Genomic DNA, 17,855 nt, shown 5'->3' on the forward strand with positions numbered 1-17,855 from the left:
TAAAAAAGTTCGATCAAAAACAAGAGCTGCTGAGATATTTGGAGTACCCAAAACAACTCTTCTTAGACAACTCAAAGGAATCTGTCCACAATCAGAAACATGCACCAACAGCCATAAATTGCAAGCTATTGAAGAAGAAGTTCTTCTGAAACAATTGCTAGAAGCAGATAAACAAGGATTTCCAATTAGACCAGAGTTTCTGTGTGGAATGGCGCAGATACTACTCCACAAGCGACTTCAAACATCTACTGCAGTTCTTGGTATCAATTGGGCCTATAGTTTTGTCAAATGTCATTGTCAGCTATGTATATGATATAATTGTCAAATTACATATCAATGTGCTAGGCAGGAGGATCCAAAAGTTATAATACCATAGTTTCACACTGTATATGCAGCTATTCAGGAACATGGCATACATGAAGATGATATCTGGAATTTTGATGAAACTGGCTTTGCAATGGGCCTCTGCTCTACTTCTAACATTATTACTGCAGTAGAACACAGTGAGACACCTAGAAGAGTTATCCAGGGAAACTGTGAATGGGTTACTATCATTGAAACTGTGAGCTCAAAAGGAGTGCATATACCATCAGTGATTATACTCAAGGCAACAAATCAACAGGCCGCCTGGGATCAAGAATCTGCACTTTCCAAAGACTGGTGGATTGCAACTAGCAAGAATGGCTGGACAACAGATGAAATAGGCCTTCGCTGGTTGTGAATGCTCCCTAGGAGCCACTCCGTGACATGATACGAAGCCAACCGGTCGGGGGTTCGAATCGGACTGAGCATAAGTGCACCTCACCCTTTTCAGGGATTGACAGATGCCAGCTAGACCTTGCGGCTGACGGGGTGCCTTTGTGATCCCTGGGGGCTAGCTTATGTGGCTTCCCGAGGCGCCTATGGACATGCCTGGCTGCCAAGACCTGGAGGTGCTGGGGGCAGCACCTGGGTAAGGCGGGGGTGATGTGACGGTGTGGCAAGAAGCTATATAAGCGAGAGCAATACGAAGCCGTTGGCTTCGTATCCTAGTCTTTTGCCGGTAGCGCAGCGGTTTGGCTCCTAGAATGCTCCCTAGGAGCCACTCCGTGACAAGCGGTTGCTTATTCTTGATGGCCATAGTAGCCATCTAACTGCTGAATTTGATAGTTTCTGCAAGCAGAATTCAATTATCTGTCTCTGCATGCCTGTATATGCCTCTCACCTCCTGCAACCTCTTGATGTTGGTGTTTTTGGCCTGCTTAAATGTGTGTACAGATACTACAGAAAGCTTCTGTTACGGCACAGCCTAGAGATCACTGACAAGGCTGACGAGGGGAAGTCATGTGACCATACTGGATCGTCTACGATCCACCTCCATGATCCATTCTCATGATCCATAGTCATGATCCATTGGATAGGTATTTCCGGGCAGAACTCAGCATGTATATAAGACGCTCCTTAACCATCGGGATTAGAACCCCGTGGTCAACTCAAATAGCAATCTTGATAGCAACATTGCTAGTAACGGCCTATTCATCTATCTCTTTCTCTTGCTTTCTGTCCTTGAGATAAACCCAACGAGCCTCCGCCTAAGAAGTCTTAGGCCCGCCGTTACACTGGCGACAATCATATTGATAAAGAAGACTTTCTATCTCTATATCCACCTGCACGCACTGAAGTGTTTAATTCAGCTAATATATGCAGTGGTTTTGCAGGAGCAGGCCTTAAACTGCTTGATCAAGAATGGGTTCTTACAAAAATTACATTTCAACTTCAGACACTGACACCACCACTACTAGCTGAAGGCTTAATATCTTCTGCTTTTCAAACACCTTAGAATACTCATCAATTGGATCACAAAGTTCGCAGCTTGCAGAAAAGTCTTGGTATAAGAAAGCTATCTAGCAGTCCAATATCTCATTCATTATCTAGAGAAGGCTGCTCAAATGGCTATGAATATGAATCTTCTTCAGGATGAAATCAAGACTCTACATGCAGAAAATGAGTAAAAAATAAAAAAAAAGCAAGAAGGCGAGCTGCTATAGGAAATAATACTCTATTGTCTGTACAGGAAGGCCAAAATCTTGTTCAGCAGCTTGATACACAGTTTAATGAGCAGCCTGATGAACCTACACCTATGCCTTGATGACGTGCTGCAGTGGCTGTGGGATAGTTGGATATACTATAAGGAGCTGCCCTAGTAAATAGCTTTATATTTCACTATTAGTTAGGCTGATTGAATTTTATTTCCGTGGTTGAAAAGCTTCAAATTTTTCGTGGTTGCATGAAAAATGGACCGCTCGGTCGTACGGACCGCTCGACCGTGGATTACATTACCACTGTAGATAAATACGCATTCCAAAGCGACATTCCAAGGTGAACTTTTTCTGGATCCCAAAGAACATATGCATGAGGCAGCATATATAGACCACTAAGGATTCTAGAATAATTGTCTGGACGCCGCGCTTGACTCGCCACGTGACCTATGTCGTACGGGGAAGCCCCGTAACTGTAAAGTACGCTTCCCCTCTAGTCGGAGATCGGCGTGACCGAAATTTTTCCCGATTCTTCAGAGCCGTGATCACCGCAGAATCAGATACTCTTTATTATTTTTTCCCTCGACATCACCACATCGTTCCACCTGGACATCTTTTCTTGGCGTCTCTTTAAGTCACAGTCCCCGGTTTTTCTCAACCATCCATCTGACAATGTCGTCTCACACTGCGAAAAAAAGGAAACTTAGTCCTTCGGAGAATGACCATACCGAACATGTCGACACGGGCCCGAATGGAATGAACGGTTTTCACAATGCGAAAGCAGGTGGCGTGCATCGGGTAGTGTCGATGAATGATACGACTGAGCGCACAAGGACTGACAGGTCTGCCGAGCTTGCTCTCGCCAGCGGACTGTACAAGTCGAGTTTCTTCAAACTACAGACGGATGAGCTGCTCACTGAATTGAGACCGAACTATGATAAGCAAGTGGCTCGAGTGAACGAGACTCTGCACAAGCTGAAGAATATTATTGAATGCATCCCCGATCGGCCGCCGAAGTCTGCTCTGGAAGCAGAGAAGGAAATGCGGGATTCGCATGGTATTGTTGTACCCTTTCCAGAACCGCGTCCGGGGAAAGATACAAAATATGCTATGGCATATGCCAAGCCGACAAGCATCAATGTCGTGGGAAGCTTTGCCCTTAGAACTGGGATGAGAACAGCAGACCCTTATACAATTGATCTAGCAGTCACAATGCCGGCTTCCCTCTTCCAAGAAAAAGACTATGTGAACTACAGATACTTTCACAAAAGAGCTTTCTACATTGCTTGTATTGCGGCGGGAATAAAAGACACGAAGGACCTAAAGTTGGGAATGAAATTTGATCTCCAGGATGGGGACAGTCTACGGCCCTTAATTGTGTTAGAGCCCAGTGATGATAATGGGAATAGTGATCTGGGGCGCTCCAGGCCGCGGATCCGTATCATCACCGCGGTTGATCATACTATCTTTCCGACAGCGAAAACGTTGCCGATAAAGAACAACATACGGCAAGGTATTGTCGGTGAGTGGGGAGACGTTGCTGAAGAACCGACACCATTTTACAATGCCACTCTCCGATCTGAAGCCACGGTATCACTATACCATAAGTATCTCTATTCAGTTATCCAGAAATGTGACTCATTTAGGGATGCTTGTATCCTTGGGCGGACATGGCTCCGGCAACGAGGATTTGGGACTTCGTTCCAGGCGGGGGGGTTCGGCAGCTTTGAATGGGCTATTCTCATGGCCCTTCTATTTGAGGGTGGTGGGCCAAATGGAAAACCTATTTTACTGCCGTCTTACAGCAGCTACCAGATCTTCAAAGCGACCATGCAATTTCTCTCTGGAAGGGATCTAACAAAACCGTTGGTATTTTCTGCCAGCGGCCTCTCATTTCCCCCTGGCGGGCCAGTGATTTATGATGGAAAGAGAGGATTAAATATCCTCTATAAGATGACGCCATGGTCTTACAGTCTTCTCCGCCATGAAGCCGCCGTAACTCTGAAGATGTTAAACGAGTCGCGCTACGATAACTTCGACAAAGTCTTCATCGTTAAAGTGAACGATCCTATGCTAAGATTCGATCGGCTCCTCTATCTTACCTCTCCACCGCACGCTCGGGGTGTGCTCCGAACTCTCCGCTATCGATCTGCTGTTTATCATGTTCTCTCAAGAGCACTTGGAAACAGGGTCAGACTTATCTTTCTCTCGGGTCCGTCTGTCGAACCATGGTCAGTCAAATCACGCCCTCCGACGGAGAAGATCGACAAAGATATCATCGTGGGGCTTCTCCTAGACGCTGAGAATGCTGGGCGTGTTGTTGACCACGGGCCGTCTGCCGAACAGAAGGAGGAGGCTGCATCTTTTCGGGCCTTCTGGGGCGAGAAGGCCGAGTTACGGCGTTTTAAAGATGGGAGCATCCTTGAGAGCTTAGTATGGTCTGATCAGCAAACTGCACCGTCAGTTGTGCGGCAGATAGTGACCTACATACTGAGCCGTCATTTCAAAATTCCCGAAAACGCTGTCAGGTCTATCGGTGACGAGTATGACCAAACACTGTGTAATTGGACTTATGCTTTGTCGCACCCCAATGGAGAATTCCAGCTTATCACCGACGCTTTCCAGTCTCTTGAACGATCCTTCCAGGAAATGGAAGGAGTTCCTCTTACTGTAAGACAACTTTCCCCGGCCAGTCCATTTCTTCGATACACAGCACTTCCAGGTCGACTTGAAGGCCGAATTCCAAATGAGCCGGTCGATGTCGTTCTTCAGTTTGAGAGTTCTGCACGATGGCCGGATGATATCGCTGCTATACAGACAACGAAGATGGCGTTTCTTGTCAAGATAGGGGATATGCTGGAATCTTCCGGTGAAGTTTCCTCATGTCGAGTGGGCTTGGAAAATGAATCGAGCAGGATTCTCAATAATGCTTTCCTTGACATTGTTCACACGTCTCAGGTTGTTTTCCGCCTCAGGATCCATCACGACCGGGAGCAAACTTTGCTTGAACGTCAGTTGAAGAATAAGGAGCTTGGTGCTCGTGCCAGGGAAGAGATCGCGTATGCGCTGGCTGTGTACAAACGGCTTTTCGTTCAAGGCCCTCGCTTCACGCAAGCAATCCGTACACTCTGCACCCGTTTTCCTCTGCTGTCGCCTACTATACGCCTCATGAAACATTGGTTCAACTCTCACCTTTTTGCCCCTTATATAAATGAAGAATTTGTCGAGCTACTCACCACACGAGCTTTCGTCCACCCGTATCCCTGGGAACCACCTTCAAGTGTCATGGCCGGTTTTCTGCGGACCCTTCACTTCCTTTCCCGATGGGACTGGCAGCAGGAACCGCTGATCGTGGATTTCGGTGGAGGATTGACTCCAGAGGAGCTTGAAGGGATCAAAACTCGGTTTGCGGCCTGGCGAAGTATTGACCCGGCAATGAACACAGTGGCCTTATTTGCAGCCTCAAATATTGACCAAGATGGAGTGACCTGGACGCAGTATGAGATGCCGCCGAAGGTTGTCGCGGCTCGGATATCCAATCTGGCAAAGGTAGCGGTGAAATTGCTGAGGGAGAAAGGAGCTGATCTTGACGCGACTGATATCTTCCGCTCATCGCTCGCACCCTACGATTTCCTCATCCATCTCAGTCCGAAACACATGGCAAGCCGACAGTCCACTGCCGTGTCAAGGTTCAAAAACTTACACGATGGAAATGTCAAAGACAGACTTGCAGCGTCTACAGCTATCAGATCGTTTGTTCAAGAGCTGCAGGCGTCCTACGGCCACAGCATGCTGCTTTTCCACGGGGACGAGCACTGTAACGTGGTTGCAGGCCTTTGGAACCCGCAGATGGTAACGCCTAAACGCTGGAACCTGAAAATGGCCTACTCGACCTCCCCAGGACCTGCCATCGAATCGAAAGGTTCCCGAGATGATGTGACGATTAATAATCTCGCCATCTTAAACGAGATTGCCAGGCTAGGAGGTGCAATGGTTGAGAGCGTCCGGGTTCATAATCATGGTGGCAGCGGTATATAATAAGTTCACTTGGATATAATGACCACTCATCTAACGCCTTAGCTATGCTAATCTCAAAATGTCGTACATTGAAGCGTATTCTACACGTAACTTCCACCTTCCCTAATTTTGCGACGTTTTACCGGCCCTACCAGTTTTTCCTACCGGCTTCTGCGTAGAAAACGAGCAGAACTTGTCTTTGATTGCGACAACTTCATACGTCCCTTCGTCAGAAGCTCTGATGGTCTTCTTGTGCTCGTAAGATATGTCATGCTTGATATCGAGTATTTCAGACCTCTCTCCTTTTCGAGCATTGGAGCTTCGGGTGTACCTTAAGAGCAAGTTAGCATAAATATATACGACGAAGAATACAGCAACGTCTCCTCGAGAAAAATAAAAGAACAAAATGGAACTCACGTAAACTCGAATGGTGGCGTTCCCCAAAACTCGAAGTTGATCTCAGCTTCTCCCCCTTCGTGGATATCAACGACTGAAACTTGGCCTTGGCTAATCTTAACACTTGGCATCTCATGAATGACCTTTGTGATGTTTTTGTGAGCTTTGCACTTTCCGCTAGCTCCATCGCTCACAGCGGTTATAGTAAATTCGCCAGGCTTCTCCGCAATTCGTCGGAAGTTCGTCGTCTGGGAAGTGGCCTTTCTCTGGACACCATCAAATGTATAGAAGACTTCAAACGGAGCGTGTCCGGAGAGCGAGAAGGATATTCGTTCTCCAACACAGTAATCGACCTGAGATTCAAGTGGTATGATCGTAGGAACGTCGGATACAGCGACCCTAACTGAGGAGGCATCATATTCGGTGATCCGCTGGCATCCACGCGCATCCCGGACTTTGTGGATGCTGATAACGTGCTGACCCAAATCGAGATGACGACGCGGAATCGGAAGATTATGCTGATTGGAACCGATATTAGGTATGATGACCGTTTCTGGTTTGGAACTCGAGTGATGTTTTATAGCTATCTCCAACGAAAATGGAGGGACTCCCTCAAGAGTTATTGGTATGAATTCATCACCGTTGATCTCTTCCTTGCAGAAGCCATAGATATGGCCTGGAGAATCAAACCGAGCAGACGGAAGGGGATTGACTTGCTGCGTGACAATGAGCGGGCTATATCTCCGTGGATCGTGATCGTAAAGACTATCGCTGAGCTCCGTGAATTTATATGTGTAATGACCGGCTTCAGAAGTGTCCATCTCCACCGACGCCAAATTGAGCGCAGTCTTAAGATTTTGGACCTTGACAGAAGATAGCCCAGTTTCACTCTTCCGCTGTTGCTCATATTTGACGCTGTACGGGGGTGTTCCAGAGAATTTGAGCTCTAGACTATCATCGTCGCCCTCGCACACCTCACGTTTCGCAATTAGGCCGGTTCCCTCGACCGGAGATCCATCCACGGCAGTGATTTTGGGGCGTGAAATCCAAGACACTTCAAATTGCTTGGCTGATTCATCGACTGAACCGGGACAAGTAGCATCGACTACCTCAATCAGCTCATACCGACCCTGTTGCTCAACTCCTACCACGCTATTTTCCTCCCACAACATCTTTTCAATAATGGGTGACGGGCTGGTGTCGATATTTTTGTATTTTACCGTCCACGGTGCCTCGCCACTTAATCTGAGAGGAAGTTCAATTTTGGAATCCTCTAACGCAAGAATGCTCCTCTTCTTGTCAATCTGACCGAAGGAAACATGTGGCTTCTTTGACCGAACCTCTATTTTGAGGCTTTCCTTGAGGATTCGCTTGCAGTTCGACTTGTCTTTCACATTTGTCAATGCAAGAGTGTATTCTCCTCCGCTAAAGAATCTTTCGGTCACAATGGTAGCCATTTCACTCTCGCTTTCGAGCGCATGCTTGGACTTTTTGCCGTTGTGAACAAGTTCGTATTGCAAAGTCCAAGGTGCTTCTCCGACAAAGGAGACGTCTACAGAGATTGGCTCACCAAAACAAGCTTTGCGTACTTCCTGGGCTCCAAGAATTTGGGCAGACGCTGGAGGTTTCACATCCTGTTCCAGGATGGGAACCTTGTCTTTCAAAGACCGAGGCTCGTATATACTGTCAGCTATGTCCAAGAAGCGGTACCGATAATAACCAGCTTCAGATGGAGTGAAGTCAAGCTGGCCACGTAATCCTTCGATGGTTTGGGAGCGAGTCTCAACGCCCTTCGAATGCTCAATATTATATCGGATACGGAACGGTGGTGAGCCAATTAGATCCAGATCAACAAGAAGGCCAACGGAGTTATTCGCGCATTTATCAAAGATCTTCTCGTATCTGACCGTCATTTCAGGCTCGGGGGGGTTGTGTAGGAAACAGGAAGAGGGCTCCAAAATCTCCCCTGAGCAAAATTGACTGGATACCGCATCGAGAGTATACCATCCTGGCTCCTTGATTCGAGGTCTGTGGTCCAAAGTCTTGAGTGAGACCTGCCGAACTTTGGAAGGGGCCTGATCACCGATATCTGCGTCTTGACCAGTGAACGAATACGTTATCGTGAAAGGCCCGTCACCGTCATATGACTGTCCAGCCGGGTGAAAACGTATAGGAAGTTCTATGGTATCGTCTTTCGCAACTTCCAAGAAATGCTGGGCATTGCACCCAGTGAGTGAGGAGCGCGGCCGTTCGTGAACGGAGAACTGGTGCCATTGCGGCAATGGCGATTTTGTCAAAGGACGATCTATTTCGTCTAGATTCGAGTAATTCGCGATGTTTCCACAGGCATCATGGACCTCTTCGATTGCATAAAGCCAATCTCCGCCGGTGTTCAAAGATTCGTTCAACGGCACTTCAATCTTCTGGCTCTGTGCCCAGGTGACGTCTATTGCGTCTCGGTTCACCAGAAGACCGTTATATTTCTGGTTTAATAAGGGAGAACGCAAGTTCTCTGGTTGAATATTCTGGAAAGAAAACCCACGGTCAAGCTGATTCACTTTGCGGCTGTATTTTATCTTCAAAGGAGGCGTCCCCTCGACTTCCAAGGTGAGGTCCGACAGTTCTCCTTTGCATTTATGGGAATCGGAATTTTTGATCACAGCTTTCGGGCAGGATACAATGAGAGTATCTGACGGCCGCATCCGCACTTCGAGCTTCGACTCGTCCACCACCCTTTGGAGCCGATAGATACCAGTCTTCCGGACGGGGAAAAGTAGATCACGATGGGTCGCAGCATCTGAGCTATGATGTCTCTTGTCTGCTTGACGTTTCAACTGTTTTGCTTGCTTTGATGATATTGTGATGGTCTCATTCTGACCACCGCTCAGATCGTAACGTAGAAGCTCTATCAAAATAGGGTTTGTTTGGTTGACACGGATCGGCAATGCGACCGTGGGTTTCTGAGAATCTATACAAAATGGAAGTCGATCTGGGTTCAACGTTGCAGATCTAGCATAGTCAGCAATTGAAGTAACCTGATCCCTCTAGTCCACTCACCCTTCTGGTAAAATATGGATAATCTGCTTCCCCAATATCAGAGAAGAATTGTGAAGAATGTCTGCAGGCTTGACCCTACGTTCCGATATAGCGAGTTCCCTGTCATATGCTATCTTGATCAAACCACCAATCCATGTTCCTACCGGAAGCTGTTCGGTGTTAGCAAAGGGTCACAGTCCAGCCATAAGGGAATAAAGGAGAATGGCACGCACTGGTATGCGAAACATCAGAAACACGTTGGCAACAACGTGGAGCAAGAACACGGCCAGAGTCGTCGGGAAGGCCCATTCCAGCCATGGTATCCTCAATGCCTGGAGTCCAAAAAGAAAGACACCATCGATCACAACCCACTTCAAAAATAACCATGTTGAGTCCAACTCATCGGATGCTGCCCAGGACTGAAATATACGCCAAGCGTTGAGTGCGAGATAGAAGGCCACCACATAGAGCCTCTGCGATGGGGCGTCAATGACTTCGACAGGGATCAGCGGAGCTCCCGCGGCCTTTGGGCGGCTCTGAGGCGATTTCACCTCTTTGAACGTTTCCGGCTTGACCCTTATGGGGGTATCATTCTGCTCTCTGGTTTTCTGATTTTTCTGGGGAGTCTGAGGGAAGGCAGACCGAAGTCGAGGAGTGCCGCTCATCTCATGCTGTGGCCACAAATATAAAGGCCGGGCGCAAATATTCGAAAAGAAAACTGACGATGACTGAGCTTGTCAGATGTCAAGAGAGGCCCTTTCCTTGAGAATTTGTGCGGCTCGTTCTTCTACACCGACATACCACGGTCTCTCGATGAATGAGAATGAATTGGAAGGGGGGGACAAAGAACAGCAGAGCTTCTGCGCTCAGCCGTTAGGATACGTTTCAGCGATAATGGCAAGATGCCAAAGGGCCAGATAAGAAGAATTATCAACAAATTTATGTTGTCAAAAGCTATTGTAACTTCTAAGACGTGTCGCGGATGAAGAGCGTGGATCCGATCCGCGTCTAACACGAACTTTCGCCAATCATGCAGCTTGGCTTTTTCTGCTACTCCGCAGAACGGGTCCGCGCTAAGTGCAGCAATTGAGATGCCCTCGCTACTTAGGTAGTAACATAAATAATCAAACCGACAAAAAGTCACTTAAAACATAGCACTGCAGGCTCGCTATGCGCTTCTGGAGAAGCTTGCTTGGGAGAAACTAAGCTCCCCTACCGTGGTAGTGGGTCTTACCGCAAAGTGAATAATTTCTATTGATGTGGTGTGACAAAAAAGGCTTGAGGACCATTCAGCGAACTAGCTCCTGACGGAAGCACCGACCTTCGAACACTACCATCCTGACTGAAAGCCGATTTTTTTTAGGCTTGTGCTGTTTCAAAAATTGCCGTCAATGCAACTTCTATAAGCACAGGAAGAGTGTATTAGCGCATACCCGGTTTTAACTTGGACTGTCCAGTACGTCCCTGGGCGGCGATAGCTTCATCAGCATGGCGCAACGTGCGAAAAGAAGGCGTCTGGACAGTCGCTCTGAAATAACAGATACAGACGACAAAAATGGAAAGATATTCCCTAACAATCCACTGGTGCCAGCCACGAGATCCGATAGAGACAAATGGAATGGCTTCTGTGAAATCGAATCGGAACCGGTAAGGAAGCTGATTCTAAGGCGACTTATGCTTCAATGAGAGGATATTAAGCTCACCATTGCAACGAGGCCCTGTTCAATGTTATGCTGCGCGAGTTTGGTGTCAAGGGCGTGAAAGTTCAAGAAGTGGTGTCCTTGGATGAAGAAATGATGGCATTCCTACAGTATGTTGGCTGTACCCCTTTCCATTGGCCTGAGTTCTGACTAGTTTCTCTGCTTTACAAACAGTAAGCCTGTCTATGGCTTGATATTCCTATTTCGCTGGCGAGAGGATGATCCCGATAAGCAAGAAGCGAGCTGTCCTGAGGGGCTCTGGTTCGCAAATCAAGTCTGTCTTCCCCGCTCTCTCGTGATCCCGTGAACTGACAGATCTGTATAGACAGCCAATAATGCCTGCGCCAGTGTCGCGCTGCTGAACATTGTTAATAATATAGAAGGAATTGATCTTGGCGAGAACCTCCAACGCTTCAAAGATTTCACGATACCGTTCACACCAGCATTGCGAGGAGACGCCATCAACAACTTCGAGTTTGTAAAACGAATCCACAATTCATTTGCACGGTATTTTTTTCGCCCTCTGTTCTGCAACATAACTGACGTCTACGCAGTAAAATGGATATGCTCAATTCAGACCTGCAGCTCAAAAACGAGGCGACGTCTAAAAGGTCGAGATTAGCCAAGAAGAGTCAAGATTACAACGACACAGAAGCTGGCTTCCATTTCATTGCATTCGTTCCAGCCATGGGGAGAGTCTGGAAATTTGATGGCTTGGAACGTCAGCCCCAAGGACTCGGTAAGGCCCCTTGCTAGCCTGTTTCTGACTTGTTACTGATTTTTACTAAAGGACAATGTTCCGTAGACAATTGGTTGGATCTAGTAAAGCCAGATATTCTTTCCAGAATGGCAGAATACGAGGAGGATCAGATTGAATTCTCCATTCTAGGTCTTGTCAGAGACCCTATTCTTGATTTCAGAAAGGAACTGGCACTCAACGTGAAATCTCTTGGAAAGGTAAACGAACGTCTGGGTGGCATCGAAAAGGTCGGTTCAGATACTCCAGTTGATACAGATGCTCTCGAACATGTCATTCTTGGGCCCGACGATTCTCTAGGTCTGACTCAGGATGATATTGATCGAGCTACAATACCCGATAACGAGTGGGAGGAGTACCGAACATGCACATTAAACGAGTTGACTGCACACCGCCAGAAACTCGTCACTTGCCAACGGAAAATAAGAGAATCGATCGCAGAAGAACTGCAATTTCATCGAGCGGATGATGACTATGCTGCAGGCAGAAGGCATGATTACGGCCCTGCGGTGCAATTATGGGTCCGCATGTTGGCGCGCAAGAACATCATTGCAGACCTGATAGGTGACTTGTTGTAGGTAGATGTCAGAAAGTTCACCGCTCCCCGAGTCATCCTACGTTTGGGGCACAGAGAACGTAAGAAGACATTGAAATTTGATGCGCTTATACCCGAGATTACCATGGCCAGGAGGTCGTGTAGGACCGTGAGAATCCTATACGGAAAGGGACAGCAACAACCCTAGAAGTAGGCTTAGCATAGTTCTCATCTTCATGTCTGGTGATAGAATTCAGGTGTCTTGAGCTCAATTTAAGACCCTGGAGGTCCTTGCAACAACATGGTTTGTATAGCAAATTCATCCCAGATGGATAAACGATGATACCCATTGTGGGAGGCACATATGAGCACATCTTTTCCATGTCTGTTGTCCTTTACGGGGTATAGTGAGTGAGGTTATATGTATGAGGTATATACAGTACAGTAAACCAGGTAGTTCAGTCTGACCTGATATCCTGCCAGAGGTCGACTATGGACTCATGGAGTACTCCGCACATACTGAACAGTGACCAGGCTCGGATTTCCGGCTCCGACCGTAACAGTAATGTACGAACTGTGGAGAAAAGCGCCCATGGGCGAACTCAATTATTACCGCCCCAGTGACTAGTGACCATTTGGGTGCCTTAGCAGTAGGCATGTTGGTGAGGTCCACTCGGCACGGGGACTGTTCCCTCATCCCAACTTGAGTTAGCAAGGCACTGCTTAGACCCTGCCGATTAGAACCACCGCATTTTGCAAATTGCAAGCCACCATCCATATGGTTTGTACAACTACACACTCTCGGTCAAGTCTCCCGGCAACCACACTAGCCTCATGATGGAGACAGATAGTCGTGCCAATCCAGACACTCAATTTGAAGTTGACATCATGATCTTAGACTACCTTGTTTGCACTGCCGTCAATGCAACGTTGAAAGCTCGCATAGCAGAGAGACATGGCCAGGCACAGTCTTGGGATGTTGAAGGCCTTTTTTTGTTGTTTGATAGTAAGTATCATAGTCCCTCTGAGTTTTCTTTAAGAGCAAGCCTCAGAAGCCAGCTAACATAATTGGTGCAGCCTTCAAATCCATTTCATCAGCACATCACTCTAAAAATCTCATCACAAGAGACTTAGAGGCAAAGCTACAGCTTATCACATTTGCCAGTCTATTCTTTCATCGACATTTCGATTTAGTATGGAGCAGAGATGTAGCTGAGCTAAACCTCTGGCGGGAAAAGAACAGACAAAATGCGATGGAATGGATGACTAACAACGAAGACAAGAAACTATTTGAAGATAATTCATGGACTAGTTTCCAGGCGCTGCAGGTGGATCATTCAGTTCTCGCAGAAAACTATCATACGATGCTCTTACAGCTGAAAATCCCGCCGGGGAACCAGATCCGCGATCGCGACAAAATTATATCCCTTCTAGATATCATTCCCGAGTTCATGGCTCTGTGCGCCATTGCCGCTCCGATCTTATCGGATGAAATGTCAATGGAACTTGCTGCTCAATTTATGATGCAGGCTTGCTTGGAGCAGTATCACATTTTTGGAAACCTGTCTCCAGAAATCATAAATGAAGCCTTTGCTTGGGGTCCGAAGGGTATTGATGATGCGATCCCAGAGACCAATTCGTCGAAGAGACAGATCACACTCCCACACGCTGACCCAGAAGTCCACTTTACATCTTGTGCAGATGCCATCGACAATGTATCAATTTGGTGGAAAAAACGAGCTGAGTACATGGATCGCCTACGGCCGGAGAGCGGAGTTTCTCACAACATTCACCTTCAAAATCTTTCGAATGCCTTTCCAATTTTCCAATTTGAAGGAATGATAATTGATTTTCTGACACATCTCATTGAAAAACTGGATGTTCCTGTGCTACTTCAGCTTGAAAGGGGCCAACTAGGTGAACTGAGCCGTACGGAAACCGAGAATTTAAAGAAACGCGTTGGCTACTGGACTTGACAGCCCTGACCTTTGTTTACAATGCACTCTTAATTGTCAGATGTTCGACACGGTACGACCTTCTAGCTGCAAATATGTTAAGAAACATCCAGCTATCAAGCTTCCACGTTTCTGCTGTCATGATCTCCCCTATTGGGAATCTCAAGGGGTGAACTAAAAAAAAAAGTGAGTCGATCGGTTGAGCCACAACTAGCATCCTATAAAATTCGGCACCACCGATTTACTGTGATATACCAGAATGTTCCATTAATAAAGTATGATATGTCAAGAGTCGGCCATATCAACTACATGTGTCTTATTTATCTGTTTGTGACGCCGATGTCATTTTCTTGCCTTATGAGATGTCACACTCAGTTTCTGGTTGATCCAGTTCCCGCTCGTACCATATTCCTTAGCCCGAATTATGAGGCTACAGTACTGTGTCATATCCTTCGTCACCCCTCCCCTGCAACTTAATGGCTTGGCGGATTGCTATTCTATAACCACATGACTTCAAAGCCACTGGAGGGTACCTTCACACTATGATAGGTCACAGACCCTAGGCAAAGCCAGCCAAAATCAAGATATAGCAAGAGCGGCAATGAAGGTAGCTTGGACAGGGGGGAGGGGGTGCCGAAAGATATGGCAACCTACTGTACATATATATGCCTAGACGGTCTAGAAAATAATCCGCAAATCCTAGGTCTTGAAATAACATCCAGAGGCATCAAAATTCTGATAATCTCATGATACCGCAGGGACCCCGTGACACCAAACATAATATGGACTGATGTTGATGGCAGTACTTAGTGCTACCCCCTGAAGGCTGAGCTGCTAGCATATAATTTTGAATATGCGGATATACTAACTACTATAGAGAAACAACTCGTTGATTGGTAATAATAATGGTAAAACAGTTACGTGTCTACCTACCCAGTACTGTACCTAAAGGTAATAGCAACGTCTCCCCCAAGGACCCCAGTTTTTGCCGCGTTTTCTACAAATGGTGGACACCCAAAGCCCTCTTTTCAGACACATAAATGTTTTGATGGAACGATGATTAAATTGGGAAATGACAATAATCTACAACAAGCTAGCCTCTTGACGGTTGCCGAAAATGGCTTGTCAGGCCCATGAAGCTATGGCAATGTAGCACGCATGCACACACGTTAGGCCATCTAGCCCAACAACATGCGTCGGGGGTCTTCAATGTACTCCTTCACCTAGAAAAAAACAGTCAGTATCAAACATCCAAAATATGCAATGTATTAACATACCTTGACAAGGAAAGTAACAGCCTCCCTTCCATCAAGAAGACGGTGGTCATACGTCAGAGCAAGATACATCATCTGTCCCAAGCATGAGTAGACTCTTCACAAAAGGTTTACACGCGTGGGGCAAAACATACGGGCCTAATCTCTACTTTTCCGTTGACCGCAACGGGCCTGTCTTTGATAGCATGCAGACCGAGAACGGCTAACCAGAGTCAGAAACATTGATTCAATTGTTATACATGGAATAAGTGCGCTCACCTGTCTGTGGAAGGTTGATAATCGGAGTACCCATAAGGGATCCGAAAACACCACCCTGCGACGCAATTTAGCAATTCCCGACGCGTAATAGCGAGACTGGGTTTAACATACGTTGCTAATAGTAAATGTACCACCGGCCATATCCTCGATCGTCAACTTGTTGTCACGGGCCTGTACCAAGATATTAGCTCCATGGAAGGTAGAACCAGACGGGGATATTCATTACCTTCTTTCCGAGGTCGGCAATGGCCTTTTCAATACCAACCAGATCCATTGTCTCCGCGTTACGGACCACAGGCGTGACAAGACCCTTTTCCGTTGCAACAGCCACACTGATGTCCACGTAGTCTCTGTACACAATCGTGTCGCCACCATTTGGTCCCTCAATCGACGCATTGACAGCAGGGATCTCCTTCATAGCCAGAACACAAGCGCGAGAGAAGGCGCTCATGAACCCGAGTTTAACGCCCGTCTTCTTCAACACATCATCCTTGTAGAGCTTTCGGAATTCCATGAGCGACGACATGTCGACTTCATTGAAGGTCGTAAGGGAAGCCGCTGTATTCTGGGACTGCTTGAGGCGTTCTGCTATGCGCAAGCGCATACGGTTCATTTTCACCTGAAACAAAAGATGGATTAGCGTAAAAGGGAACAATCTGAAGGATAAGCAGATCAAAGGGCGCATACCCTACGCTCCTCACGGCTTCCAAGTACGGTCTGACCACTAGGGGCGGCCTGGGGTTTAGGCTGTTCCGGCTGCTTCTGGGGAGCCTTTGGCTGCTCTGGGGCAGGCTTGGGAGCCTCCGCCTGTGGTTCTTTAGCCTTTGGCTGCCCCGGTTCAGACGGCTGTGGCTTTTCAACAGGCGCCGGTTCCTTGACCTTTTGGCCAGCCTCCTCTTTTGCTGGTGGCGCTCCACCTAGCTCTAGCTTGACGAGTTCTTGTCCGACGGTGACGGTATCTTCTTCGTTAACCAGAAATTCCTTGATCGTACCAGCCTCTGGAGCGTTGACGGAGACGTCAATCTAAAATAACATGAAACGACATCAATACTTGCTCTTTTCTCCTGCGATCAGGTCCTCGTAGACTGATGCTCACCTTATCTGTCTCAATTGTTGCAATCTCCTCATCCCGCTCGACATAGTCTCCGATCTCTGCAACATTGTAAGTGGGATACAAGTGAGAATAGCCATGCGAGAGACATACGTTTCGAAAATTGCTTCAGAGTACCTTCCGTAATGGACTCTGCCATTTCGGGGACTTTAACGATGGTATCCGCTGTTGTATGATCAGCAAACTTCGGTGACTGGCGCTCCCTCGAGGGTTGGTTACCATAGCTTCTAAATTGGCAACCTCCGAACGAAATCAGGCTTGGCTGGACGTTACCGTGCACACTATCGCTACAGGATCAGCAAATAAGCACAATATAGCCGCAGGCGAGTGAACTCTCACCCTGACAGTGCAGAAACACGGAGAGGACTCGAAACATGGCGGGTGGATGGACTGCCACGCTTATGGAGAGCAAGTGACGACAACTTTCTCGGCGATCCCAGCTGCAGACTGCGAGATCTCTGAGCCGCCCGTGCAACAGTTATTAACTGCTGCTCAGGCCGGCGGCAAAAAGGTAAGCGAGAAGCCATGTTTTGCGGTTTCAGCAATAGAGACGACAGACAGCAACCCGTCAATGCAAAGAGAAGAATGGAATGCAGAAGAAATGAAGGAATTGACTCAGTTCCTTGCACGACAAACTCTTGTCGCGAAGTGACGAAAGAACAGTGGTGACGGAACTCGTAGCAGGATCTCAAGGCTGGAAAGCATTAATCGGAGCGAAGAGCTCTGGCGCGGGCCGAGTGAACCGGGATTTCCCTCAGAAATTCCTTGCGCCCGGCAAATCACACAGCCCTGGTTGGG

General features: G+C 47.3%; 4 protein-coding genes across 4 annotated transcripts; 2 read left to right on the forward strand and 2 right to left on the reverse strand.

Moving 5' to 3' along the window:
* Positions 1–2,690: 2,690 nt before the first annotated feature.
* VTN00DRAFT_7455 (uncharacterized protein) lies at positions 2,691–6,056 on the forward strand (the record flags this gene model as incomplete). Its single annotated transcript, XM_069434204.1, has 1 exon — positions 2,691–6,056. The coding sequence occupies one exon, from the start codon at positions 2,691–2,693 to the stop codon at positions 6,054–6,056; it is 3,366 nt and encodes a 1,121-aa protein (XP_069287509.1).
* Positions 6,057–6,158: 102 nt separating this feature from the next.
* On the reverse strand, positions 6,159–10,132 carry VTN00DRAFT_7456 (uncharacterized protein; the record flags this gene model as incomplete). The annotated part of the gene is made up of 4 exons (XM_069434205.1): positions 6,159–6,366; positions 6,453–9,440; positions 9,489–9,637; positions 9,701–10,132. 4 exons carry the CDS (start codon positions 10,130–10,132, stop codon positions 6,159–6,161), a joined length of 3,777 nt encoding a protein of 1,258 aa, XP_069287510.1.
* An 823-nt stretch (positions 10,133–10,955) lies between these two features.
* VTN00DRAFT_7457 (uncharacterized protein) lies at positions 10,956–12,502 on the forward strand (the record flags this gene model as incomplete). Its single annotated transcript, XM_069434206.1, has 6 exons — positions 10,956–11,114; positions 11,183–11,277; positions 11,342–11,441; positions 11,493–11,674; positions 11,722–11,906; positions 11,958–12,502. 6 exons carry the CDS (start codon positions 10,956–10,958, stop codon positions 12,500–12,502), a joined length of 1,266 nt encoding a protein of 421 aa, XP_069287511.1.
* A 3,090-nt stretch (positions 12,503–15,592) lies between these two features.
* On the reverse strand, positions 15,593–17,584 carry VTN00DRAFT_7458 (uncharacterized protein; the record flags this gene model as incomplete). Its single annotated transcript, XM_069434207.1, has 11 exons — positions 15,593–15,637; positions 15,692–15,763; positions 15,823–15,890; positions 15,947–16,001; positions 16,058–16,117; positions 16,173–16,565; positions 16,634–16,969; positions 17,043–17,098; positions 17,151–17,222; positions 17,277–17,338; positions 17,397–17,584. 11 exons carry the CDS (start codon positions 17,582–17,584, stop codon positions 15,593–15,595), a joined length of 1,407 nt encoding a protein of 468 aa, XP_069287512.1.
* Positions 17,585–17,855: the final 271 nt, after the last annotated feature.

Source organism: Thermoascus crustaceus (genome assembly GCF_041956765.1).
Source record: "Thermoascus crustaceus strain CBS 181.67 unplaced genomic scaffold VTN00scaffold_4, whole genome shotgun sequence".
Taxonomy (NCBI): domain Eukaryota; kingdom Fungi; phylum Ascomycota; class Eurotiomycetes; order Eurotiales; family Thermoascaceae; genus Thermoascus; species Thermoascus crustaceus.